The sequence below is a fragment of the Triturus cristatus genome, chromosome 8 (genome assembly GCF_964204655.1).
Source record: "Triturus cristatus chromosome 8, aTriCri1.1, whole genome shotgun sequence".
NCBI classification, from domain to species: Eukaryota; Metazoa; Chordata; class Amphibia; order Caudata; family Salamandridae; genus Triturus; species Triturus cristatus.
This window is the reverse complement of record NC_140591.1, coordinates 332,258,003-332,284,857: the sequence shown is the minus strand read 5'-3', so window position 1 is coordinate 332,284,857 and position 26,855 is coordinate 332,258,003. Positions and strand designations below refer to the sequence as shown.

Sequence of the window (26,855 nt, the reverse complement as noted above, 5' to 3'; positions counted from 1 at the left end):
ACCAATCAAACACTCACACCCAGTCAACAGATCTGGGTTTGATCCATCACCGTTCTTTAGCCCACTCTGCCACTCCAGTTCAGACATGGCCATATGCAAATCAGTCTGACCGTGTGCCTCATGGGAACAGTCCAGCCCGAACTGCCAAGCCTTGCCTTCCCTGGACCGGAAACAAGCTTCCTAGGACCGGTTTCTGGCATTTCAGCCGTCTTCAGCCAGGCTTGCTTGAATCCAGTGGCAAAGTGAGCAAGGGACTCACGTCTGAGCATACCCTGCCAACTTATGGCGGACAAAGCGGTACAAAAGGGGGTGGTGATGGACAGAGCATCAGAACCAATCAAACACTCACACCCAGTCAGCAGATCTGGGTTTGATCCATCACCGTTCTTTAGCCCACTCTGCCACCCCAGTTCAGACATGGCCATATGCAAATCAGTCTGACCCTGTGCCTCATGGGAACAGTCCAGCCCGAACTGCCAAGCTATGCCTTCCCTGGACCGGAAACAAGCTTCCTAGGACCTGTTTCTGGCATTTCAGCCGTCTTAAGCCAGTCTTGCTTTAATCCAGTGGCAAAGAGGTGTGGCTCACTGGTTAGAGGCGGCAGACCCGTAAGCAGAGAATTGGCCAGGGACCAGGGTTCAATTCCCGACGCGGCAGGGTCGTGGACCAGGGTCAAAACGGACTTGATAATTCTCGCCTCGGTACCTACTCTAACCAGAAACACACTCGGCAACTCTAGGCATTAAGCTTGCCTCATCTCTACAACGGCCCCCCACAGACGCTGGGGATGCCTGGTTTCACCTTGGAGATACCCAGAAAGGGACCATCTCACAGGGATAGCCAGGACGGGTTCCCCAGCGGTCTATAGCGCCGGGACACCTCCTTGTGAGGTAGCTGTTCGTGCTTTACAAATATCAGTATCATTATCAAAGTGAGCAAGGGACTCACGTCTGAGCATACCCTGCCAACTTATGGCGGACAAAGCGGTACAAAAGGGGGTGGTGATGGACGGAGCATCAGAACCAATCAAACACTCACACCCAGTCAACAGATCTGGGTTTGATCCATCACCGTTCTTCAGCCGTCTTCAGCCAGGCTTGCTTGAATCCAGTGGCAAAGTGAGCAAGGGACTCACGTCTGAGCATAAACTGCCACTTTATGGCGGACAAAGCGGTACAAAAGGGGGTGGTGATGGACGGAGCATCAAAACCAATCAAACACTCACACCCAGTCAACAGATCTGGGTTTGATCCATCACCGTTCTTTAGCCCACTCTGCCACCCCAGTTCAGACATGGTCATATGCAAATCAGTCTGACCCTGTGCCTCATGGGAACAGTCCAGCCCGAACTGCCAAGCCATGCCTTCCCTGGACCGGAAACAAGCTTCCTAGGACCGGTTTCTGGCATTTCAGCCGTCTTCAGCCAGGCTTGCTTGAATCCAGTGGCAAAGTGAGCAAGGGACTCACGTCTGAGCATACCCTGCCAACTTATGGCGGACAAAGCGGTACAAAAGGGGGTGGTGATGGACGGAGCATCAGAACCAATCAAACACTCACACCCAGTCAACAGATCTGGGTTTGATCCATCACCGTTCTTTAGCCCACTCTGCCACCCCAGTTCAGACATGGCCATATGCAAATCAGTCTGACCCTGTGCCTCATGGGAACAGTCCAGCCCGAACTGCCAAGCCATGCCTTCCCTGGACCGGAAACAAGCTTCCTAGGACCGGTTTCTGGCATTTCAGCCGTCTTCAGCCAGGCTTGCTTGAATCCAGTGGCAAAGTGAGCAAGGGACTCACGTCTGAGCATACCCTGCCAACTTATGGCGGACAAAGCGGTACAAAAGGGGGTGGTGATGGACGGAGCATCAGAACCAATCAAACACTCACACCCAGTCAACAGATCTGGGTTTGATCCATCACCGTTCTTCAGCCGTCTTCAGCCAGGCTTGCTTGAATCCAGTGGCAAAGTGAGCAAGGGACTCACGTCTGAGCATAAACTGCCACTTTATGGCGGACAAAGCGGTACAAAAGGGGGTGGTGATGGACGGAGCATCAAAACCAATCAAACACTCACACCCAGTCAACAGATCTGGGTTTGATCCATCACCGTTCTTTAGCCCACTCTGCCACCCCTGTTCAGACATGGTCATATGCAAATCAGTCTGACCCTGTGCCTCATGGGAACAGTCCAGCCCGAACTGCCAAGCCATGCCTTCCCTGGACCGGAAACAAGCTTCCTAGGACCGGTTTCTGGCATTTCAGCCGTCTTCAGCCAGGCTTGCTTGAATCCAGTGGCAAAGTGAGCAAGGGACTCACGTCTGAGCATACCCTGCCAACTTATGGCGGACAAAGCGGTACAAAAGGGGGTGGTGATGGATGGAGCATCAGAACCAATCAAACACTCACACCCAGTCAACAGATCTGGGTTTGATCCATCACCGTTCTTTAGCCCACTCTGCCACCCCAGTTCAGACATGGCCATATGCAAATCAGTCTGACCCTGTGCCTCATGGGAACAGTCCAGCCCGAACTGCCAAGCCATGCCTTCCCTGGACCGGAAACAAGCTTCCTAGGACCGGTTTCTGGCATTTCAGCCGTCTTCAGCCAGGCTTGCTTGAATCCAGTGGCAAAGTGAGCAAGGGACTCACGTCTGAGCATACCCTGCCAACTTATGGCGGACAAAGCGGTACAAAAGGGGGTGGTGATGGACGGAGCATCAGAACCAATCAAACACTCACACCCAGTCAACAGATCTGGGTTTGATCCATCACCGTTCTTTAGCCCACTCTGCCACCCCAGTTCAGACATGGCCATATGCAAATCAGTCTGACCCTGTGCCTCATGGGAACAGTCCAGCCCGAACTGCCAAGCCATGCCTTCCCTGGACCGGAAACAAGCTTCCTAGGACCGGTTTCTGGCATTTCAGCCGTCTTCAGCCAGGCTTGCTTGAATCCAGTGGCAAAGTGAGCAAGGGACTCACGTCTGAGCATACCCTGCCAACTTATGGCGGACAAAGCGGTACAAAAGGGGGTGGTGATGGACGGAGCATCAGAACCAATCAAACACTCACACCCAGTCAACAGATCTGGGTTTGATCCATCACCGTTCTTCAGCCGTCTTCAGCCAGGCTTGCTTGAATCCAGTGGCAAAGTGAGCAAGGGACTCACGTCTGAGCATAAACTGCCACTTTATGGCGGACAAAGCGGTACAAAAGGGGGTGGTGATGGACGGAGCATCAAAACCAATCAAACACTCACACCCAGTCAACAGATCTGGGTTTGATCCATCACCGTTCTTTAGCCCACTCTGCCACCCCTGTTCAGACATGGTCATATGCAAATCAGTCTGACCCTGTGCCTCATGGGAACAGTCCAGCCCGAACTGCCAAGCCATGCCTTCCCTGGACCGGAAACAAGCTTCCTAGGACCGGTTTCTGGCATTTCAGCCGTCTTCAGCCAGGCTTGCTTGAATCCAGTGGCAAAGTGAGCAAGGGACTCACGTCTGAGCATACCCTGCCAACTTATGGCGGACAAAGCGGTACAAAAGGGGGTGGTGATGGATGGAGCATCAGAACCAATCAAACACTCACACCCAGTCAACAGATCTGGGTTTGATCCATCACCGTTCTTTAGCCCACTCTGCCACCCCAGTTCAGACATGGCCATATGCAAATCAGTCTGACCCTGTGCCTCATGGGAACAGTCCAGCCCGAACTGCCAAGCCATGCCTTCCCTGGACCGGAAACAAGCTTCCTAGGACCGGTTTCTGGCATTTCAGCCGTCTTCAGCCAGGCTTGCTTGAATCCAGTGGCAAAGTGAGCAAGGGACTCACGTCTGAGCATACCCTGCCAACTTATGGTGGACAAAGCGGTACAAAAGGGGGTGGTGATGGACAGAGCATCAGAACCAATCAAACACTCACACCCAGTCAACAGATCTGGGTTTGATCCATCACCGTTCTTTAGCCCACTCTGCCACCCCAGTTCAGACATGGCCATATGCAAATCAGTCTAACCCTGTGCCTCATGGGAACAGTCCAGCCCGAACTGCCAAGCTATGCCTTCCCTGGACCGGAAACAAGCTTCCTAGGACCGGTTTCTGGCATTTCAGCCATCTTCAGCCAGGCTTGCTTTAATCCAGTGGCAAAGTGAGCAAGGGACTCACGTCTGAGCATACCCTGCCAACTTATGGCGGACAAAGCGGTACAAAAGGGGGTGGTGATGGACGGAGCATCAGAACCAATCAAACACTCACACCCAGTCAACGGATCTGGGTTTGTTCCATCACCGTTCTTTAGCCCACTCTGCCACCCCAGTTCAGACATGGCCATATGCAAATCAGTCTGACCCTGTGCCTCATGGGAACAGTCCAGCCCGAACTGCAAAGTCATGCCTTCTCTGGACCGGAAACAAGCTTCCTTTGACCGGTTTCTGGCATTTAAGCCGTCTTCAGCCAGGCTTGCTTGAATCCAGTGGCAAAGTGAGCAAGGGACTCACGTCTGAGCATACCCTGCCAACTTATGGCGGACAAAGCGGTACAAAAGGGGGTGGTGATGGACGGAGCATCAGAACCAATCAAACACTCACACCCAGTCAACAGATCTGGGTTTGATCCATCACCGTTTTTTAGCCCACTCTGCCACCCCAGTTCAGACATGGCCATATGAAAATCAGTCTGACCCTGTGCCTCATGGGAACAGTCCAGCCCGAACTGCCAAGCCATGCCTTCCCTGGACCGGAAACAAGCTTCCTAGGACCGGTTTCTGGCATTTTGTACTCCTCTGAACCTACATATAAAATGTGCCTTTTCTGGGATCTGTAGCAGACCTTTTGCTCATTTATTCAAAAGCAGACACCCTGTCAGTCTGTTATTTGGCTTAACAGTTGGACTTTTCATTGTTTTCATACTGCACAGTTGCTACCTTGGATTGTAATTTGACCTTATATTTAGACTATTTCTCTTGACTTCTGAGCTACATTGATGCTGATTTAAACTAACTAATCAAGCCTCCATTTCTCTGGTTCACTTACACAAACAATGTAAGAATACAAAGACTATGTACAGGCATAAAATACACCAGTGGATGGTAGCACTAGGATCTGGATTAGCCCTTGGAAATGGAACTTTACATAAGTGGACCAGTAGGCTTTCATACGAGAGCATATCATACAGTTGATGCAAGTTTGCACCTCCCTAGGTTAACATCCTACATCTCCGGGCACTTTTCTAGTCAATTGTTTTATGTGATCTGAGCTGTGTATTGAGACCACCGTTCTGCTTCATTTTGTGTTGGGAACTCGTAATAGGAGGTAATTACCAACCTGGTAAATGTCCCTTTCTAGCGTACCAGTAATTACTGGTGGTTGTAATTACCATCGAGATTCTCCACAATCAGACCTTGGTTTCCATATTTATCATTGTGCTGGTATCACGCTGACGGATTTAGAAGTAAAACAGCGCGGTGAAAGACAAACTGCTTGGGTACTGTTGTCCAAAAAAGGGCATCAGGCGTTTCCCCGGGAGGCTGGAAGGGTGGGGCAGGTTTTTTTGTGGTAGGGGCTGCTTTTGTTACTGGGGGGCGGTTTCGCACTGGTGCTGCAATATCGTCCCCCAGTTACAAAAGTAGCAGTGCCCACGTGCGCACTCCCCTCCCCAGGGGTTCACGGTCCGGCCCTGCAGACATGATACAGCTTTGTCACAGAATGGAATCAAAGAAAATGTCAAATGTGTCACCTAAATCTAACAGGTAAAGAGATGCTTTTCTACCCTTATCCAAAATAATCCTGTGGTTGTGTCCAACTGCAACGGCATCCACCTCACTGACGTTAACTGAACTTGGTACTTGCAGTGGAAGACACATGCAGAATCAGATTTAACACATATCTTGTGTGTTTTCTCCAAAGGATGGGCTTTATAAATAAGCAGTAACTCCAACACTCCCCTAAACAAGGCATTGCATTGCTGTGCCCTTCTGCTTCAGACTAAATCAGATTGCAGCAGAAAACATCTGAAGCCTGTCAAATTAAGCATGGGACAGAATAAGTCAGGTTGTGGTTTGAAACATAATAGATTACCAATGCAAAAGCATTACCCAAGGAAACTACCCTGCTTTTAACACTGTATTTTCGGTAGCCAAATCACCAACTAACTTTTCTCCCTGATCTGTTCCTTGTGCCAAATGCTTTGGTACCCCTCTCTGTACAGAGTCCAATGTGTGGATCACACTTCTTGCTAGAGATAGTATAGGCATTTACAAGCAAAAAGTTATACCTGGCAACCTTGGTTTAGCTTCCCCTGACCTTTTGCCTTCAGACCTCCTGTTTTTACTGATTTTGCTGGCTTTAGGAACCTTGGCACTTTACTACTGCTAATCAGTACTAAAGGAAGCCTGGGTAGTAAAATCTGCTCCGCTTGCGGAGTTTGTGGATTTTTGCCAACTCCGCGTTCTGCGTAGAACGTGGAGTTACCGAAAACTCCGCACTCCACAGCGGAGCGGAGTTTTGTTGTGTATGCGATCTCAAAATGTGTTTTCACGCGCGTGGGAGTGACTTGCCAGGATGCTTGAGATCGCCAATGAGATTTTCCATCTGTTCCCGAGCATCACAAGAATTGGTAGCCGGCTGCACTTTCCCATGAGAGTGTGCGATCGCGAACACGTCATTCGGGCGCGCCATCGGACTTTCGGCGGAAGTTTTGCGAAGATCGCGATCCCGAACATGCAGAATTTGCAATCTGGTGAAGAATCTCTCTCGAGCAGCAACAAAACCTTCTCGAAACGGTGACTCTGATTAAAAAAACTCCTCAGAAGGGAAGAACAACATGGCCGCGCCCCTTGGCGACCGAGTGGTGAAGTCCGCGTGATATTTCCACCAGAGCACGCAAAAAGCATCCCCGGACATGCAATACACGTTCCCGAACAGGAAAAACGCATCGCGAACAGACGCATCAAGCAACTCTGGGTGCTCGTGGAATTCCGTGAAGCTTGCGGAGGTTTTTTGCAACTTCGCGGAATTCCACGCAGCGCGACTACGCAAACTCCGCCCAGGGTTATACTAAAGTTCAAGTGTTCTATACTTAAAACATCGTAACATTGGCTTAGCCACATTTGGCATGTTTAGTTTACTTATAAGTTCCTAGTAAAGTGCACCACATGTGCTCACGGCCTGTAAATTAAATGGTACTAGTGGGCCTGCGGCACTGATTGTAGCACCCACTTAAGTAGTCCTTTAAACATGTCTCAGGCCTGCCACTGCAAAGCCTGTGTGTGCAGTTTAAAACTGTCAAGTCGAACTGGCAAGTTACCTACTTGCCAGTCTCAAACCTTCCTTTTTATTACATATAGGTCACCCCTGATGCAGGCCCTAGACAGCTCTGTATTTAAAAAGTAGGGCACATACTTTTAGGTTTCACATGTCCTGGTAGTGTAATGCACTTGAATTAACTTTTCACTACTGCAAGGCCTATCTCTCCCACAGGCTAACATTGTTATTGCCTTATTATGTTTTATAAGTGTGATTTCCTATTGGGAAGAGATGAGACCCCAGATTTGGTATTTCCAGAATCACAATTTAAAAAAACAACTTATGGTGAGTCCCTTTTAGAAAGTTGACATTTTCTTACTGTAACTATTTGGTGCCGTCCATCTGTCTCTGGAATACACGTCTGGGGTGGGTGACAGCTGGCTTTGGGCATTTCCTCTAGACAGCCACACACAAAGAAAGGGTAGGTGTGATGGAGTGGCCATCTGCATCTGATTGTCCATCCTGGGCAGGATGGGAGGGAGGAGATGACTCTTACACCTGAAAGGGCAGTCCTATCCCCACACAAAAGGGTTGCATAACCCCCATAGTGAGTCTGGAGCCAGGGCAGGAAAGAAAGGGACTTGTGCACTTCAAAGGCTTCTCTTTGAAGTCTCCTCATTTCAAAGGCCCAACTGGGTATAAGTACTGGATCTCTGACACCACCAACTCAGAACACTTCTGGAACTGAGGACTGTCTATCAAGAAAAAGGACTACTATGCTGCTGGTGGGACCGCCACTCTGTTGAACTGCTTTGGTGTGTTGGCCTGCTGCCTGCTACCCTCTTACCTGGAAGTGAGAAGGACTGGACCTGCATCTCTACTTGAAGGGCTTGTTGGCTTGGCTCCTATTTTCTGAAGTCTCAGGGATATAGAAGACTTCTCTCTTCAACCTGAAAACAGCACCTGGACACTGTCTGTTGTAAGTTCTGCTTTTCTAAGTGGTGCCAATCCAGACCCAGGGACATCTGGCCACGGGTAGGTCCCACATTGGGCACCTCGCGGACTCAAAGTGGTCCCCCTTGCAACTTGAGCAAATTTACCGGCCTGTCCCTGTTAGGGCATCATTATCTTACTCTTTCAGTGCACCATTTTCTGTAAGGTGTAATTGTACCTCACTTATGAGTTTTGTTTTTTCACACACTATGACTACCAAGGAATCCTGACATAAGGGGACATAACTTTGACCACTTTCTTACACTACTTGCCACCCCCTTTTGAGTAGATGAGAATTATAGGTCCTGATGAATTGCCGAGATCCTTACAGACTTTTTTATAGGCAAAAAACATGTTGACCCTTTGCACAAACTACTAGAACTGACACACGTCTAATTTTCCCCTCTCAGTTCACGACTTTTCAGTCTATTTTTACTCATGGCCCAGGTACTCCATGAATAAACTCCTTTTGGAGAATCCAGAAGCCATTTTTAAGTTACATCCACACAGTCCCACCTCTACTCACTTCACGTGGGGCTCCTCTCACACAACACCATCTAGCTTCTCGATGGCAAAACCAAGAAGACCTCGGACAAAGAGCCCCCCTGCGGGGCCCATTGAGCATTGCAGCGCCGGACCAACAAGGAGCTGCCCTAAGATGAAGCATGACACCCCTTGGGGTGTGTGAGGGCCCTTGCTCCTTATTGGAGGTAACCCTGGACGAGCACTAACTACCTTGTCCTGTCTAGCACCTACCAATAATGGCCATCACTGATGTGGTCTGACACCTTCTTACTCCCTAGGAACAGCATACCTTTTGTCTTTAGCAATCCAGTCCGGGGTCCTTAGAAGTGAGCTCAAAGTGCTGCATATGCCAGCACCCACGCATCGACATGGTTGCACCGAACTGAAGCAGGCCTGCGCCATTGCGGGAACCAGATCAATGCTTCGCGCTTGGACCCGCTACATCACCTTCTGAACCGTCACATCGGAGACGACGCATTGCCACCACTCGTGAAGAAGATCGTCGCATCGACTCTACAATGTGGAGAAACCCGGCGCATCGAATTCGGAACTGCTGTACCTCAGAACCAACCCATCACTCATGAAACCGACACATCACCGTCGTTGCTTGGAGAAATCCGGCACATCACCCAAATGTGCAAAGATCACTGACACATCTCGTTTTGTGTGACCTGGAACAAGGTACTTTTGCTCAGCAGGCCCTGCGTGGGTCCTGTATCTGGCCTGCCCTCCATTGCAGTCGGCCTGATTTCTTGATTTTGTCCAGGTCCTGTGCATCAAATGAACTCTTTAAACGATCTAAGTGCTATTTTTGCATTTATTCTTTCAAAATTCATACCTCGACTGCTGAGTGCTGATTGGATTTTAGTCATTTTGGTCTTGATTTATATATAGAATTAGTCTCTATTTGTCTAAACTGATGTGGAATCTTAATGTGCTGTTTTCACTGTGGTACTGTTGGATGTATTGCACAAGTGCATTACACATTGCCTCTTAAGTTAAGCCTGACTCCTCTGTGCCAAGCTACTAGAGGGTAAGCACCAGTTAATTTAAAATGTGTTTCTGACTTACCCAGTGGTTTCTGATTGGAGCGGGTGCATACCATTGCCAACCAGGAACCCAATTACTAACATAAGCATTACAGAGAATTTGGTTATTTTCACCAAAAGAGCTTTAACAAAATTAATAACAAAATATGCTTTTTAAAGCTCATTGCTCCTACGAGATTTAATGAAAAGATTGACATTTTATAATAGATTTGACACTGCATGCTGAGAGTTTTATAACAGATTTGAAATAAAATCATTGTTGGTGTTTTTATAATGTATTCTATTGGGGTGAACTCATCACAGACACTGCACAGTGGGAACACAGATGGAGCCTTCAATGTGTTCTAGGGCTGGAGGGAATATTCCTGTCGCTAGCATATCAGAGCACCGTTGTTTGCGAAGTTATTTTTTGGTGACTACCATTTTGTGCCACCTCTTAAGTAACAGCCTTGTGCGTTTCTCGAGCCATACTCAGTTGCGCCATGGGTATGAAAACTGCTAATTGTGCGGTTCTAACGCTTTTTTTATTATTACATCCGGCTTGATAGCGCAGCTATTGCCAAACTGTATGTGATCAATAGAAAAATAGCTTTCAGAAGCATTACTGAGTGAAAGGCTTTGGCTCCATCCACTTGCTATTGGGCAGAAGGTGTGTGCTATCCCTGAAAAAAGAGCTTGCATTGCTCTTTTGTCCTTGTTAGAAAGCTTATTCTCAATACAGCAGTATTAATTAGTCATTTTGACAAGCAATTAATAAAGGCAACTGGCCTGATTGGTTCATAGGGAACATGTATGTCAGATACTAAGGGGCAGATTTATGAACCCCTTGCACCACTTTTGCGTCACTTTTCCCATGTTAAAAGTGACGCAAAAGTGGCGCAAGGGGCTCATAAATCTGCCCCTAAAAGTCTGATTTGTTTACTATGAAAATTATGACATGAGCAGTGGGCCTCATATTTTTTTGTTAAAGTCAATAGGCATTTATGAATGAATAATTACACCGTATTACATTCTGTAGAGAGGTATTTTGTTAAATGGAATCTCACAGATTACCATAGAAGACAAGGGTGTTGGTCAGATCCTATGACAAATCCTGAAGGTTGAAGAGTTTCACCGAAAATCCTCGTTATGCCAGGGTAAGACAGGTTGAATTTTTGTTTTCGGTTTTACACAAGATGTGAGGGCTCAGGAACGATTAGTTCCTACTTCCAGATCCATCCACTATCCTAGAGAGATATTTAAATAATAGGAGAAGAAACCTCACCCACCAAATGGTGGCATGGTTCATCACTGGTGTCTTCCCTCATTCGGGTAGTTAACACCAGCTGGATGGGCTCAATCAAGATGTGGGAGCATGCAGAATCAATCTGTGTCTGTGCAGGGCTAAAATCAGGATCATGATACGGCCCCACTGAGGTAAACCATTTTTCTATATTTTATTAATTTAAATATTCGTTTCATGGCATATTGAGTATTCAAATATGTATGTTTTCAATAAGTATATTACATTTGTACATTAATTTTATCATAATACATTAAAAATGCCTCAGTGGCTAGAAGTTTTAAAACACAAATAAAATTGCTGCTAGTTTCTAGCATGTATTTTACTACCTTGTGTTTTCTTTTCTAGATTTGAGTGACAGAGTTGGAATTCAAGCACCTGCCTTATTTGTTTTCTTGGAAGTTGGGGAGCCCTTACTTCTCCGCTGCAGAGCTGTTTATGAGAAATGGGAGTTCAATGTTGACTGGAATTTCAACAGCACTAAATTAAGTAATGTATGTTGCAGATGCATGCCTCAATAAGCTGAAATATACATATATACATCTGTATGTGTTCTGCTAACACCAGCATAACTTCTGGAGATTAGAACATTTGTGAGGAAACCACACACCATTTTCATTCCAGACAGTATAGAGGGCCCTATACTTTCGTTATTTTTACTCTTATTGCCTATTACACAAGTGCACACACCCGTTGGGGGCGCAACGGGTGTGTGCCCCCCCACACCCACCAGGGTACTTTGGTATTACCGAAGGGGCTGCAGATGCTTGTACGATCCCTTCAGTAATACTGATAGGGCTGGCGCACATGTAGTGACAGTGCTATCTCGAGAGAGCATTCCCTCATTTGCATTTGTATGTGGCCTCATGTAAATGAGGGGATCTCTTTGCCTTTGCACCTGTGCCATATTATGGATGTGTACGCAAAGGCACAGAAGTTCTCAGGAGGTGCACTCAGTTTGCAAGTGGGTGCAGACACTCACTACACCCACCTGCAATGCAATCCCCGTACCCCCTCTAAAATGCAGGCAGGTGCCGCATGCACAGTGAAACTAGGAGTGGCTGAGTAAAGCAGCCGCTCTACATTTTCCTGAATGCACTGCCCCTAGGGTAGCCCCGAGTACATGGCTGCCCTGAGGGTAGTGCGTTCAGTGTAACCCAGCCCACTGTTAATATTTGCGCCTGAACAGCTTGCTTAATATATAATACGGCCCCAGATCTCTTTTTAAATAAATAGTTATCCTGGACCATATTGAAAGAGGTTATAACATCTCGTAGACAATATTTTGAGTCTTCTATACAATCTATTCAAATATGACTTGTTTAAGAAGAAAACATGATACATAATGTGAGAGATCCTCTTATTCATACTTGATGCATCTAAACTGTTAACGTTTATTATTTTCTGGCCGCTTCTAGACCAGTTTAAGTTACATTTTAATCTAAATTCTCAACATTAATCTTCAATACTTTACCTCTCTTGGGGCCATATGTAGGTGGCATACACTTTACCGATTCTTAAATACCGAATTTTACCGATTCGGTATTTAAGAATCGGTAAAGTGTATGTAGGTAATAATTCGGTAAATGTTACCGAATCGGAGAAATTCGGTAATTACCGAATCGGTATTTACCGATTCGGTAATGAGGCATACCTTCCCATTGATTGAATCAATGGGAAGGTATGTCTCATTACCGAATCGGTAAATACCGATTCGGTAATGGGGGGAGCACATTCAAGGGTGGCAGGGTGGCACATTGACACCCTGTTGCACCCCTGATTCCTGCATGTGTGCACATGTGGCGGACATACATGCCCTAAGGGCATGTATGTCTGCCACATGGCACTCTTATTTCAGCAAAATATTGCTTTTTGCAATGTATTCGGTATTTATCACCAACCTTTATTTGGTGGTAAATACCGAATTCTAATTCCTACACAACACTCATTAGAGTGTTTCCTACATCTCATTTCAGGATTCGGTATTTACCGAATCGGTAATTTTACCGATTCGGTAAATTACCGAATCCTGAAATATGCCCCCTACATAGCAAATGCCTAAATACCGGTCGGTAACGGGATATTTACCGAAAATCGGCCGTTACCGACCGGTATTTGGCTTCCTACATATGGCCCTTGGTATTCTAAATGCTAGTTATTGACTTAGGGCCTCTTTTGGAGTCCTGTAGTAGCCTTGATACAGGCCGAAACAAGAGTTTGTGCTTACTTCAGGATCAGGCATAGTGCCCACATTTTACACTTTTTCCCTGTAAAACATTTGCCAGGGAGGAGTTGATGGAATTTGTACGTTGAAAAAGTGCAATATTTCGTGCTTTGCGGCTCAGAATATGTTCCTATGTTACTCCCCATTCTGAGGTATAGAATGGAAGGTAATATCGCATGCTGTAGTGTCTGTATTACTATACCAAATGACAGGGAAGGTGAGAACACAGCAAAAGTAGTTAGTTCCAGAAAGAGCTGAAATTAGCTAAATGGTTCCATAAAGAGCTGCAAATAGCTCTTTTGGGAACACTGTGCCCCAGTGACCTCTCTTTAGACATATTGTTTACATTAATATTGAATCTGGTCTTCTACATTTGGAGGTTTTTGACTTCACTCTGGGTGGAGTTGCCTCTTTGCACACATGTGGACTATGCTAGGTCACATATCATTGTTTTACCTTCCTTGCACCCCTTATGTGTACCCTGTTGGATTTACATACAGTACTGATCTGTGCTGTCCAAATGCAACTAGTTATCATATTTTACTATACTAAATTCCAGCAGATATGACGTACGTGTCTCGTCATCTTCCTAATAGTTATGACTCTCTTGTGATCAGTGACCTCATATGATCATATTTTGACATTATTGGGAAACGATAAACCAGAAATTCTTTCAACAAACCCTAGCAACGACATTTCTCCATAACGGTTATTTTCTTTTGGGGGGATTGGCACCACCGGTTGTGCCTGGCAACTACTTCTAATTCATTGCCCTTTGCCTGCTGTGAAGAAGGCCTTTTTAGTATCCATTTGTAGGCTTTCTCTCGCGTATTAGTTGATGGTAATTGTTCTCGATTGCAGCTTTTTGTTTGTAACTGTGAATTCCTTCCCTACATGCATGCGACAGATTTTAACTCAAATATGTTTTAATTTAAGGCATCGTTTAAACCAGCAATGGCAGGGATGGAGAGTAAATATTTCACGAACTCCCGCACACAACCTCCCCAAACTGACAGACACTAAAAGTAAAATTTGGTGTGCCGTTGCACTACTCCACCAAGAAGTCAGCTTGACTCCTGGTCCAATATTGTTCACAGATCTACTGGAATCCTATCTTTAAGGATGCAATAGCCCTCAGTTAAATGCCATGCTTCATCATCTGGCTAGTTCCTTGCTGGGTGGCGCTGTAATACCCAGTGGGCTCCCAGAAACTCCGGCTCTTTGACAGATAACTTTTTCTCCCCCAGACCCAGTATCAGCCTGATCTCAGGTTGCTGCCCTAGTTGAGTGATTGTGAGAGTAGGAGGTAGATTGGGAAAGAAAAAAGGTTAAAATTGACTATTGGAACCTCCCATTACAAAATGTAGTTCTGGAGAGTGTCCCTGCAAGATTGAAAACATGACTGAACAATCAGGTGCAATAATGAGCCTATGGTTATGTTCAGTAGGAACAACATATTTCATGCCCCTTAGTGCCTGAAGGGTCTAGACATTTAATAAGGGCCATAAATAGACCGTAATCTACTTGTAAAGTTTAATTTCCAGGGGCGTGGCTACGACCGCCCCCAAGATGGCTGCAACCTTGTGAGGCTCTGGCGGCATAGGCCATACTTTACCCTTAATCACCACCATCATTGCCCCAGGCCATGAAAAATACCCCCAGAAGCGATACTGGAGGACGGGGGCTGCATTCTCTGGCTCGGATTGCTGTTCTTGACTGCGAGGGCAGCGCGGCCCATCACTACTTCAGAGGCCCGGCCGCGACAGGGGCTGCAGGTGAGCCTGAGGCCGAGCCCACCTGGGCTCACTGGGCATGCGCCCTCTCCCCTGGGCCTGCCTGGATTCTTGGTGGCCTGGGCCGTGGGGCCGGGGTTCATTGTGGGGGTTGGCCTCAACCTGCTCACTCCTCTTTGGGCTGTGGTGTCATCTGCTGCAGCTGACCCCAGTGCAGAGAGGCCTCTATACCCCCCAGAGCTTGTGGGGTTGCGGCCACACTCCTGTGGGCCTCTTCCTGGCAGGGACCGGACATGGTGTGGGGCCCCCAGATTGCAGGGGCAGCAGGGGCCTTGCCCATGGTCCCCCCCTAGGCCTTGCTGATCCGGCACTCGGTGGCAGCGGCCCTGCCATGTATGGCCCCGGATGCTGGATGCCTGCTGCTGCCGGGGAGGAGCCATGATGCGGTGGGTGTCCTTGTGGCCTTTGGTAGGTTTGCAGATTGTGCAGTTCCCTCCCTGCTGGGCCAGTCTTCTCCCTTTGCTGCCTGGGCCCCCGCCTGCCTGTCTACTCTCCTGAGCCCTGCTGACATTGGCAGTCGGCTGGTGCACCTGTACTCTCCTGGCCTGCGGCGGACCCCTGGGCCTTGGGGTGGACTTCCCTGGTGACCTCCGCCTTGGCTTTGTTGAGGGAGTCCACTGTGGGTACCCATTCCCCTTCTAAGTGCGGATCATTGGAACCTTCTTAGACTTGACTCTGGTGGTGCCCTGACCTGGGGGCTTACTCTGCTGTGACTCTAGCAGCTCCCATCTCTTCCTCACTATTGGTGTCATGTCCCCCCTCGTTGTGGTGAGCGCCCTGCCTGTCTTTCTAGAGGGGCGCCCCCACTTACACTTCATCCCAGAATTTGCTACTGCACGACCACTCCTGCCCGTCGGGCCCCCCATTTCTCTTCAGCAATGGGTCCATGCGAAACCTGCCAGAGACACTGTGTCCCAATCAGACGTGGAGAAGACCACAGACCGTGATACAGACAACGCAGCCGGCCATTATGTCGGAGTTCAAAGCGGGCTTCCTCGCAATAGATGCACGCTTTGACACCCTCACTGGACGCATAGAAAGGGTAGGGGAGCACTTGGATCGACGGGGGTGAGAATAGATGGCAATGAGGAGCCAATATCTGGATTGGAGGACCACAGCACTGTGCTACAGAAGAGGCTCAACAAAATGGAGCACATCTTGAAGCAGGTGGCGGTCAAATATGAGGACTTGAAGGCATGGTGCCGGAGATATAATATACGCATATCTGGCATCGTTGAGACCACTAACATGGGGAGGACGGATGCCTTTGTGGAGCAATTCCTCACAGATCTATTTGAAGGCTCAAGCTTTTACCACACCTTTGCGGTGCAGCATGCACATCAGTCCCTTGACACCCGCCCTCCTGAAGGCACACCACCACGTCTCCTTATCACACGCCTCGTTAACTTTATGGACAGGGACACTGCTCTCTGTCTGGCTCGCGAGAAAGGTCTTCTCCGCTATCAGGGTGCTGACACCCTGACTTCACTCCTATGGTCCAGGAGGCACACCGCAAATTCAGTGTCGCCAAGAACTCTCTTCGGAAACTGGGCATCCGATATGCGATGCTATACCTCGCATGTCTGCGAGTGGAGTATGATGGCAAAACCCACATTTTTCTGCATTTTGAAAGACCCTGCGGGTCAAGTCACCTTCTCCTGGATGATCCGCCTGGGACATTACTAGACTGCCTGCTCGCTTGCGGTCTGCCACTCCGGATCGCTCTGCTCCAGGGTGACACTTCCAGCTCTTCCTGCTCCATGCCTGGTTGCTGCCTCCCCACTGGGACCCAGGTATTGCCCTTCTATCTATCTATGTCGATATTGCATTTCTTGAAAGTGTTCCTGTAGCATAACTGTGGTTGATGAAACTCTACTATTGCATGATGATGTTTCAAAATGGGTGGCTGTCCGCCGTGTTGCCACTATGCCCCCATGGTGTACACCACATTGTTGTTGAGATTGTTTTATTTTTGGTTTGCCTTGTTGGGTTTCACTGGATAACTTCTGTTCCAGTGTGGATGGGGATTTAGGTTTTGATGTAATCTTTTGTCTATCTGCTTATTTACGTTTTAACTGCTGCAGCACCTCCAGGGGCACCTTCATTTTAATTTACCACACTTCTTCATGCACTTCCCCCTCACTATTGTCATGCCACCTACCCTGAACAGACATGGCGTTAAAACTGCCTTTTTTTCTGGAGACACATTTGTCTCCCATAGCCGACTGTCCTTATGCTAGGTCTTAGGGTGTGCATTGATATTTTTCCTGCTATACTTCCTATTCCCAGGGCACCTGCATTCCCATTCGTAAAAGTGTCCCTTTCACTCTTCACTCCAGCTATTTAGATCCTAATGGTAATTTCGTACTACTTCAGGGAAGCCGTACTGACAAGCAGGTGTTGTTGTTGAATGTTTATGCCCCTAATGTGGACGATTACATTTATTTATGATCTCTTGTTGCATGTGGACCTCTCAGATACGGACTAAGTGCTATTGGGCGGGGACTTAAATATGCCGATGTGTGACCAAATGGACTTTACTATTACACACCCAAGCGGCAAGCCCCGGGTGCAAGATGTGCTGAGGCACATGGGGGATGCCTATGTGCTCTGGGTTGCCTGGTGCACCCTCTACCCCTCTGCTTCTGGATTTACTTTTCCCACTCCTCACCCGTTTTGGACCGGACTGGACTATTGGCTATTCTTGGCCAATGTGGACTACTGATTGTGGAAGGTCACAGTCTAACCATGCACATTGTTGTACCACTGCTTTGCCTGCAGGTCTCGTATGGCTGCGGCACGTACATGGTGACTCTCTAGCAAGTCTCTTAGAGATCTGGCTTTTCGCGTCAAAGAGCTTGCTGCTAACTCAAAATACTTTGAGCTAAATGTGATATTGGTAGAGACACAGGCCACACTTTTGGAAGTCCTTAAGGTAGTCATTCACAGAGCATGTATCTCCAAACACACCAGCATTGTATGAGACATATGCACACAGCTTCATAGTATTGAATCTGCTCTACGTGACATTGATGAAAAGGCCACCCCGTGCAGAGACCTTTGCTTACATCAACGTTCAGCCTTGCTAACAGAGTTTCATGAACTGGCTGACAGGGAGCTCGCCCATATGGGGAGGGGGAGGGTGAAGAGGAGCGCCCAGGTTGCACTCGGCCCGCCTTCTGAGACTGATCCACTCACAGATTACATTACGGAGCTGCTCTTGGACTCTGGACAATGGGCTACGAGCGTGTGGTGGTAGAACTCCATTGGTACTAACAGAATCTCTACTTCTCACGTCTCTGATCTTTCTTCTGAAATATCCTTCTATCTCGAGAGCATGGTGAAGGTTTGGCTGACTGATGGCCTACGTCAATTCCTCGCCAAGCCTATTACCACCAAAGGAATTGTACAGGCTATAGACACCTTTGACTATTCCGGGATCGGACAGCTTGCCAGGGGCTTCTACAAATCTTTTAAGCTAGTATTGACTCCCCACGTACTGATGCTGTACAGTGAATTCTTGTCCACCAGCTCCCTGCCTCCATCCTTAGGTGAAGCCCTTCTTGTTCTCCTACCGAAGCCAGGAAAGGACCCTCAATTGTGCTCCTCTCATCACCCTCTATTTCTTTTGAACCTTGACAATAAAGTCCCTGCAAGGTCCTCGCCACTAGGCTGTCAATTTTAACTAAACACATTATTTGCCTGTACAATCAGGCTTTGTTTCACACCGTTCCACCTCACTCAATCATCGCACCATCTTTGCTGTCCTTACCAGGGTCTCACCATTCACTTCTGCGGTCACAGCTTTGTTGGATCAGGAGAAAGCCTTCTACTCTCTTCAGTGGCCTTTCCTTAGAGCGGTCCTTGATAAGCTGGCCATTCCTTCAACTTTCAATTCCCTGATTAGGCTTTTGTACGCCAACCCTGTGACTCATCTCTGTGTCAATGGCTTGCTCTCTGAGATGTTCCCTATTACAAGGAGGACCAGGCAAGGTTGCTCTCTTTCCCCCTTCTTTTCATTATTGCTATTGATCTCCTGGATCGCTATATGCAGGACCGTCATCTGCACCACGGCCTTCAACTCACACATGGCCTGTTCCTACTTTTCCTATTCGCGGACAACATTTTGCTTTTCATTCAACATCCAGCTGAAAACCTATCTCCCTTGGTACACAAGGTGATTCGATTTGGTGATCTGTCTGGGCTCCGAATCAACTGGTCCAAATCAGAGCTGTTCCCGCTGACCGACATGGCCCATACGCCACCAGCCCATTACTCATTTACTTGGCCAGCGGAAAGCACTAAGTACCTGGGCATATGTCTTCATAGAGACAAGGATCAAGTTCTACAACTAAACTATGGACCGGCAATGGTCAAATTGCTTACCAGGCTGCTCGCTGGATCAAGCTCCCTCTATCCATTGGTGGTCGTGTATCCATCATAAAAATGGTCATACTCCCACACTCTTACTCTCCCCTATGAGCACGGTGGGCTCTAGGTTCCCGACCTCTACTTGTACTACCTGGTTGCTCAATGTCAGTACTCATATTGGTGGTATCATCTGGATGCCCGCATTCCCTATATGAGACCTGAGCGGTGCCAGCTGGGCGATCTGCCACACGCCTTAATCTTGCCAGGATATTGAGCCAGTATCCATGACTTGTTGGGCGTGGCGCTGATTACAGCAGCTACTAGGTGGGGGCGCCCTTTATTCCCCTGCTCTTCCCCTTGCTTATAAACCTTGGCTCCCGTTGGCCGGTGAAAAGTTTGTACCATGAGTGTTCCGCAATCATAACCTCTCCATCTTGGGGTATCTATTCCCGGACGGTCATGTTGTACAGCCGGCTGCAAAACTTCCTTTACAAGATTTACCTTTTCTGGACCGGTTCATTATTTGGAGACTCCATAACACATTACGATCTCTGCTACCCACCTTTCCGCTGCCCCCAAAGATTTCCCCCCTTTAACGCTTGTGGAAGCTAATTGGCATGGGGATTGTTTAGTCTCACAACTATACTACACTTGCGTCTCTCTCAAACCTGACACCACTGCCGGGGTTTTAGAGGCATGGACTGAGGAGCTGAACGTCCTCCTCAAAGAAAAAATATGGGCATATTGCTGTTCACAAATCGAGAGCATATCGTGCAATCACAGACACAAATTATTGCATTTTAAATGTATCCATCACATTTATCTTTCACCCTCAGATATTGCTAAATTCGATCCCACCAGATCCGATATGTGTCAAATGCCGTGCCACTGTTGCTGAATTGAACTTGGACCTGCCCTGTGATACACATGTACTGGACTTCTGCTTTTGTGCATGTATCTGCAAGGGCTGACATGGAGCTCTCCCTGGACCCTCTATCCGCAGTTTTGAGATATACCAAAAACATACCACGCTCCCTGCGCTGCTTTGTCTCCATGTTCTTCTTCTTGGCTAAATGAAAGATATTGCTCCACTGTGGCGGTACTGAGGCTCCCTCCTCTTATGCTTGGTTCAAAAGTATGTCATTCTGTGAAGCTGATAGCAAGGATTACGCAGGCTTGCAACCCCCTCTATTGCTCTCCTAAAGACATCTGGGGGCCACTTTGCGATTACCTCCACACATTAGACCCAGACTCCACACCCCAAAAGCCCTTCTACTGTCCTTCCCTGAAACATGACCACCCCTTGTTTCTCTTACTCCTGTTTCTGCACATTTTCCGTTCCTTGTACCGGGCACTCCACGCTTGTCTCCTCCTATATGTCTGTTGCTTTTAATCAGCTTCATTATATCTCTTTGTACATTAAAATGATTGATTACATTCTGGAGTTGTGTAAGCAAGCAGTGATTCTCTATCGCCTTTTAATGTTTTATTTTTGAAAATTAATAAAGATTTTTTTTAAGTTGAATTTCAATTAGTAACTCTCAACCTTTATGGTCAGCTAACAGGGAAAAACTCCACGCAGCAAGCTCCTCACCCAACTGGTTCTCGAGAAGGTCCTGTGGAAATCCTACCATGATTCCTGATCATACAGGGACACAGGAGGGGTACTATTATATTTTTCTTGGTGGAGTAGTGGAAAGACACACCAAATTTTACTTCTATTGCTGTAAGGAATACCACATTCCTGCAACATTTTCCTTGATTTTTGTGAGTGCAATCCCTCTTTCAAGAATAATTGCCAGGGCATGTTGATGATTGACAAAGCCGAGTGTAAGCTAGTTGTTGTCTCCTATTGACACTGCTTAGATCTGAACCTAGTCAAGTCTTCTGACCAGAAAATGTAAAAAGGTGCAGAAATGAGAGAGCCAGAGAACAATGAAGTGTGAAGCAAGTAGGACATAGAAATGAGAAGAGAAGCAATACCGCTGAAAAGAAACAATACCTGTCAGGGCCACCCGGGTTACCGCAGACCACCTCTCAGCCTTCCATACCAAATAATCAGTCGGAGAGACAGTGGAGAATATACACCAATAACTGCTTATTTGTATACACTCCGAGCGGAGCCCCGTCTGCACAATCTCTTGAATGAGCTACAGAGGGAACTGAAGACCAGCAAGCATAGAGATACATTATGTATATTTCATAGTTGGTTAAGAACATGCCCACAGTAGAATTTTCCAGGCAGAGGCAGCTGGACGGTATAAAAAAAAAAGGGTTTCTGCTCTCGTATCTACATAACTCAGCACAGTCCAAGGCCGTTGCACCCTGAGCTGCGATCAAACTACCAGACAGGTGGGAGAGGCCTTTATCTAGTGGGAAAGCTATGCACTGGCACTAACACTTCTTTATTACAGAAACAAAACTCAACAAAGGGCATTTCTCAGAAATAGCAAAAGATTAGTTTCGATCAACATGTAAAATGGAGTTAAGGAAGAAAATGGTGCAGCAAATGCTAACTTATACAGGGCACTGTGTAAGCATCAACGGGCCTAATCTAATCGACCCTCTGTTTAGCATGAGCTAAAAACATTTTCTAATATACAAAAAGGAACAAAGTAGGCAGCATCATTATAATAGCATCAACACGTCAGAAGTTAATAGGGCATCAGAATTTAAAAATACAACTGGGTTAAAACTATGGGCACTCTTTACAATCAACATTAGAAAGTGGAACAGCAAGGAGGGAGGAATCCTCAAATATTCCCTAGGTCATCAATATTCTCCTGGAGCAATATAGCGGCATTTGTAACATGGGCTGATATTTTCTGTTTTGGGCGTGAAAACAGTGGCAGAATAAGAACAACAAAAAGGAAGATATTGAATGAGGATACAACAGAGCACCAACACCACAATAAGATAAATCATTTCTTTAAGGATTCAACTTCAACTGTCAAAAAGGGACCAAATCCGATTCCCACTTTCCATTCCTTTAACATTGTCAATAAAATCCACAATATGTTGTGTTATATTCTTTTCCAAATTCTTTACACCAACTACACACTGGTCACCGACCACTGCGCATACACCACCACCACTCTTTGCTAAGATGAAATCCACTGCACAACTAGTCTGTTCTGAATACACCGTATGCTTTCTAACTGAGTAGTGATATCAAGCAAAGCTGCCACTGTGGTATTGGATAGAATCTGTAACTTACATCCAAAATATTCCCTAGCTTTCTCTCCCCTGGCCATAGCGGTACCACCCAGCGTAAAAATGGAGGAGAGGATATGTCCAAATGTAATACCATTACTATAGCTATTTACTTCCAAATCTGTGACTCCTTCACAGAATTCTTTTGTTAGGGTCCTTTTTATCCATCTCGTTTTGGGTCGAGCATATTTACATGGAACACCCAATGGCAGCACCATCCCAAGAGCTACATCATTGGTGCCATTGTGAACATTGGAATTAGTCCCATTAGACAGAAAGAAAAGCCCTGAATGCGCATATATTGGCCCCTGATAATCCACCGTAGAGTATCTGAAGTTCATTCCCAAAGTGCTTGGATCATTTTTATTCACCAAGGGGACTGCATTTTTAAACAATATTATCCCTGAACAATTAATGTACAGTGAAGTCTCCATGCTATTCACTATGGGACAACAGGCAGGATAATAAACAGCCTCCAGGGGTACTGTCAATTCCTTGTAATGCCAACCCACCAGTGTTATATTCTGTTCTTCCATATAGAAATTATCACTATCGGTATTGTTGTCAGAACCTGCGTAACCCATTCCTTTTGTTTTTTTATGATACAAACATGGCCCCGGATAACCAAATTCAAACATTCCCCTTACTTCCACAAAGTGAGGTGGCCTAGTGTACGTATAATTCACAAGTGACAAGGGGTACGCCATCCAAAGACTAGTGACAGATCGGGTGGGATAGCAGGCGGTCCCTTTTCCAAAGAACCTCTTATGGGTTTCGACAAACACATTACTCGGGACAGCCCTTTTATTACGTTCAGGAAAATGGCTCTACCCTTACTACAGGTCCCAGGATGCTTGTTTCCGGTCTAGGGAGAACCTGGCTTGGCAGTGCGGGCTGGACTGTTCCCATAAGGAACAGGGTCAGAAGACTGATTTGCATATGGCTGAGTCCAAACTGTGGTGGTGTGGTTAGCAAAAGATTTATGGATTAAACCCAGATCCTTGTGACTGGGTGTGAATGTTTGCATTGTCCAGCATTCCGTTCATCAATTGCTTATTTTGCATATGTCCCCCTAAGTGGGAAGTGTATGTCCAGACGTGGGTCTCTTGCTCACTACACCACTGAATTCAAGCTAGCCTGGCTGATAAAGGGTGATGCCCTGAGACCGGTCCCAGGATGCTTGTTTCCGATCCAGGGAGGACCTGGCTTGGCAGTTCGGCCTGGACTGCTCCCATAAGGAACATGGTCAAGACTGATTTTCATATGGCTGGGTCCAAACTGGGGTGGTGTGGTGAGCAAAAGAATGATGGATTAAACCCAGATCCTTGTGACTGGGGGTGAATGTTTGCATTGTCCAGCATTCCGTCCATCGATTGTTTATTTTGCAGACTGCGGGTGATTTGCATCATGAAATATCTGCCTAATGTGAAAACCTTCACATATTAGCCTAATCACTTTCCCATTAAAATGAGATCCATTATCACTCCAGATAATTCGGGGCATTCCGAATCGAGGAAAGTACTCTTTAAGGAGTACTTTCGCAGTTGTGGTGGCTGTATTGTCTTTAGTGGGGTAAGCCTCAACCCATTTACTGAACGTACACATAACCACTAGTACATACTTGAGATTATTACAACATTCCAACCCAATAAAGTCCATATGGAGGACTTCAAAATGGAATATAGGTGGCGCAAAGTTACCAGTTGGTGTAGGGGTGCCTTTCCTTAGATTGTGCCTTATGCAAATCATACAACTTTTCACTAAATGCACAACCGTTCTGGAAATATTTGCATTACACCAAACCGGGGCCAAAAGTTTACAAATGCCTTTTTCACTACTATGAGCTGGAACATGAGCCATAGTAACCACAGGGAGCACATATACATCAGGTAACATCCATTTCTGTTTTCCAGATTTGTCAATCCAACACCCTTCTTCATTTAATTGTGCTGTACTCCCCTGCCATACAGCTAGTTCTTCCATTGTTGCCTCGCTGTGTATCTCTTTTACACAATCAACCGTATTTTCAAACATGGCGTCCACAGGAGCCCATCTATCTGGACCTGCAACAAATATTCCCTTCATCTTGCTTCGAGCAGTTTCCTTGGCTGGCTGATCTGCAAATGCATTCCCTCTACCAACATAATCTGTCACCTTTCTATGGGTGTTGCACTTCACAATCACCATTTTTTTTAGAAAGTGTTAATGCAGATAACAACCGCAGTATAAGATGTCCATGTTGTATCTTACTGCCATGGGAAGTAAGGAACCCTCTCCCTGCCCACAATCGCCCGAAATTATGTGTGACCTCCAATGCATATTGGCTGTCTGTCTAGATATTGACAACCAAACCTTCACTCAGTTCACAAGCTCGTATAAGGGCAATTACTTTTGCTGCCTCAGCGGACTGATAAGGGACTCGTGATGTCTCAACTACTGTGCGCAATTTAGTGATAGCATAAGCTGCAGTAGTGGTGCCATCTGGTAATTTAAAACAAGAGGCATCAACATATAGTTCTCCATGGGGATCTGATAAGGGAACATCAGTCAAGTCTACCTGTCCTTTCATCTCTTCCTCTGTTCGGAAAATACAGTCATGCTTATCGACTGCATCATTTTCGGAAGGGAGGGGTAGTAACGTGGCTGGATTCAATGTCCATTCATAGCCAGTAAGACGTGCACTGGTGAGGTGCTGTGTAGCCTTAACGGCAGGAACCTCACTTCTTTTCCATGGAGTATAAGCCCATTGTTCCTGAAAACAGGCAGCCACAGCCGTTCTGGTAACCGCTCCATGTTGATCTGCACTGCAGGGATTACCAGGTGGTAAATGGGATAAACCTCTCACATTGGGAACTGAGTTATGTGAGTGGGACTCTTATCATGTAGTCTGCCTCTATACGTAACTAAAGTGGAAATATTCCTGAGCACTTGGGCCGGCTCCATGTTAACTACATAAGCGCCTTCATTAATATCAAGTAGTATTTGGGGTGCTTTTGTTTTGATGTGTGTACGCCAGAGGTCAGTTAAGGTGGAGGTCAAATGTTTACGGGCATGTTGCTGCAGAAAGGGTTCAAAGTCTCGCATTACCTGCCAGATATCCTCAAGACTGTAAAGTGGGTTGCGAGCCCACCTTATTGCTTAATCCTCTATTTCTTTCTTCTCTCTATCCCCCACTCCGGATCGCATTAATGGACCTGACCGTTCTCTTAACCCAGGCAGATCTCTATCTTTCGGGCCACCACTGGTGTGTCAGTAATTAATGACAATGGAGGATAAATGACAGGGACGGGCGTAACACTGCCGCAGTCAGGGATTGTAATGTGAGGAAAGAGTAGGAGGCACGTTAGCTGGAGCAGTAGGTATAGCAGCCGTAGGGACTGATGCACCTTGTGCAGGTTGTTTTTGTTGATGGGGAACAACGGGGTATATCCATTCTAGGACATATGGTGGCGGGGGTAGAGCATCTAATAGGTCTCCATAATAGGGTCTCCATCTTCTTGAGCCATATAGGACCTATCAATTTACAACAAAAATCTCCTATCTTCATATTCTATTCCTATTCCCTGTTTCTCCTTATCATAAGCAACAGCCTTCTGTGTAAGAGTCTGCATACTTCGCTTTCTAGCATCCTTTTCCATTTTCAATCGCCTCTGCTTGGCCCCCTTCTGCCAAGTACGAAGAGAGTCAAACAAAGACTGTCTACTACGTATTATAAACAACTGCTTCTGTAGAAATCCCATATTTTGTTCATCAAAAGAGCACGTCAAAGGCCACTGCAACTCTGCATTGTTCCTGGTATATGTGTGCCATAATGTACTAAACATAATAGGGCCAAGGCCATGTTTCACATACATATCATAATTAGGACTGCCCTCAAAAGGTGCAGATTGGGATTCTGCCAACCGTGCATCAGTAGAACAACAACCACAAAACAAAACTCCGAATCTTACTAAAACCAGGCATTGCAAGAAAATAAAGAAAACAAATTGCTATTTTACCTGGCAAACTATTTGCAAACACTTTTCATCAAAACAGCCCTTAGACTGAAAGAAAAAACACCTCCCAGTGGTACCACATCCACATAGAACCAAAACAGACTCATCTGATGTCAGAGGTACAGATAAACCAGTTCTCCACTGCAGACTCTTTGGACCAAACAGTCA

The 26,855-nt window shown here is 46.6% G+C and overlaps 1 protein-coding gene across 3 annotated transcripts in view; it reads left to right on the top strand.

Moving 5' to 3' along the window:
• FLT3 (fms related receptor tyrosine kinase 3) overlaps positions 1-26,855 on the top strand; it is a 581,742-nt gene that overhangs the window by 266,712 nt on the left and 288,175 nt on the right. For all 3 annotated transcript variants that reach the window (XM_085621634.1, XM_085621633.1, XM_085621635.1), the window contains one exon: positions 11,440-11,585. In XM_085621634.1, coding sequence (XP_085477760.1) covers positions 11,440-11,585 — 146 coding nt within the window. The remainder of the gene's footprint in view (positions 1-11,439; positions 11,586-26,855) is intronic.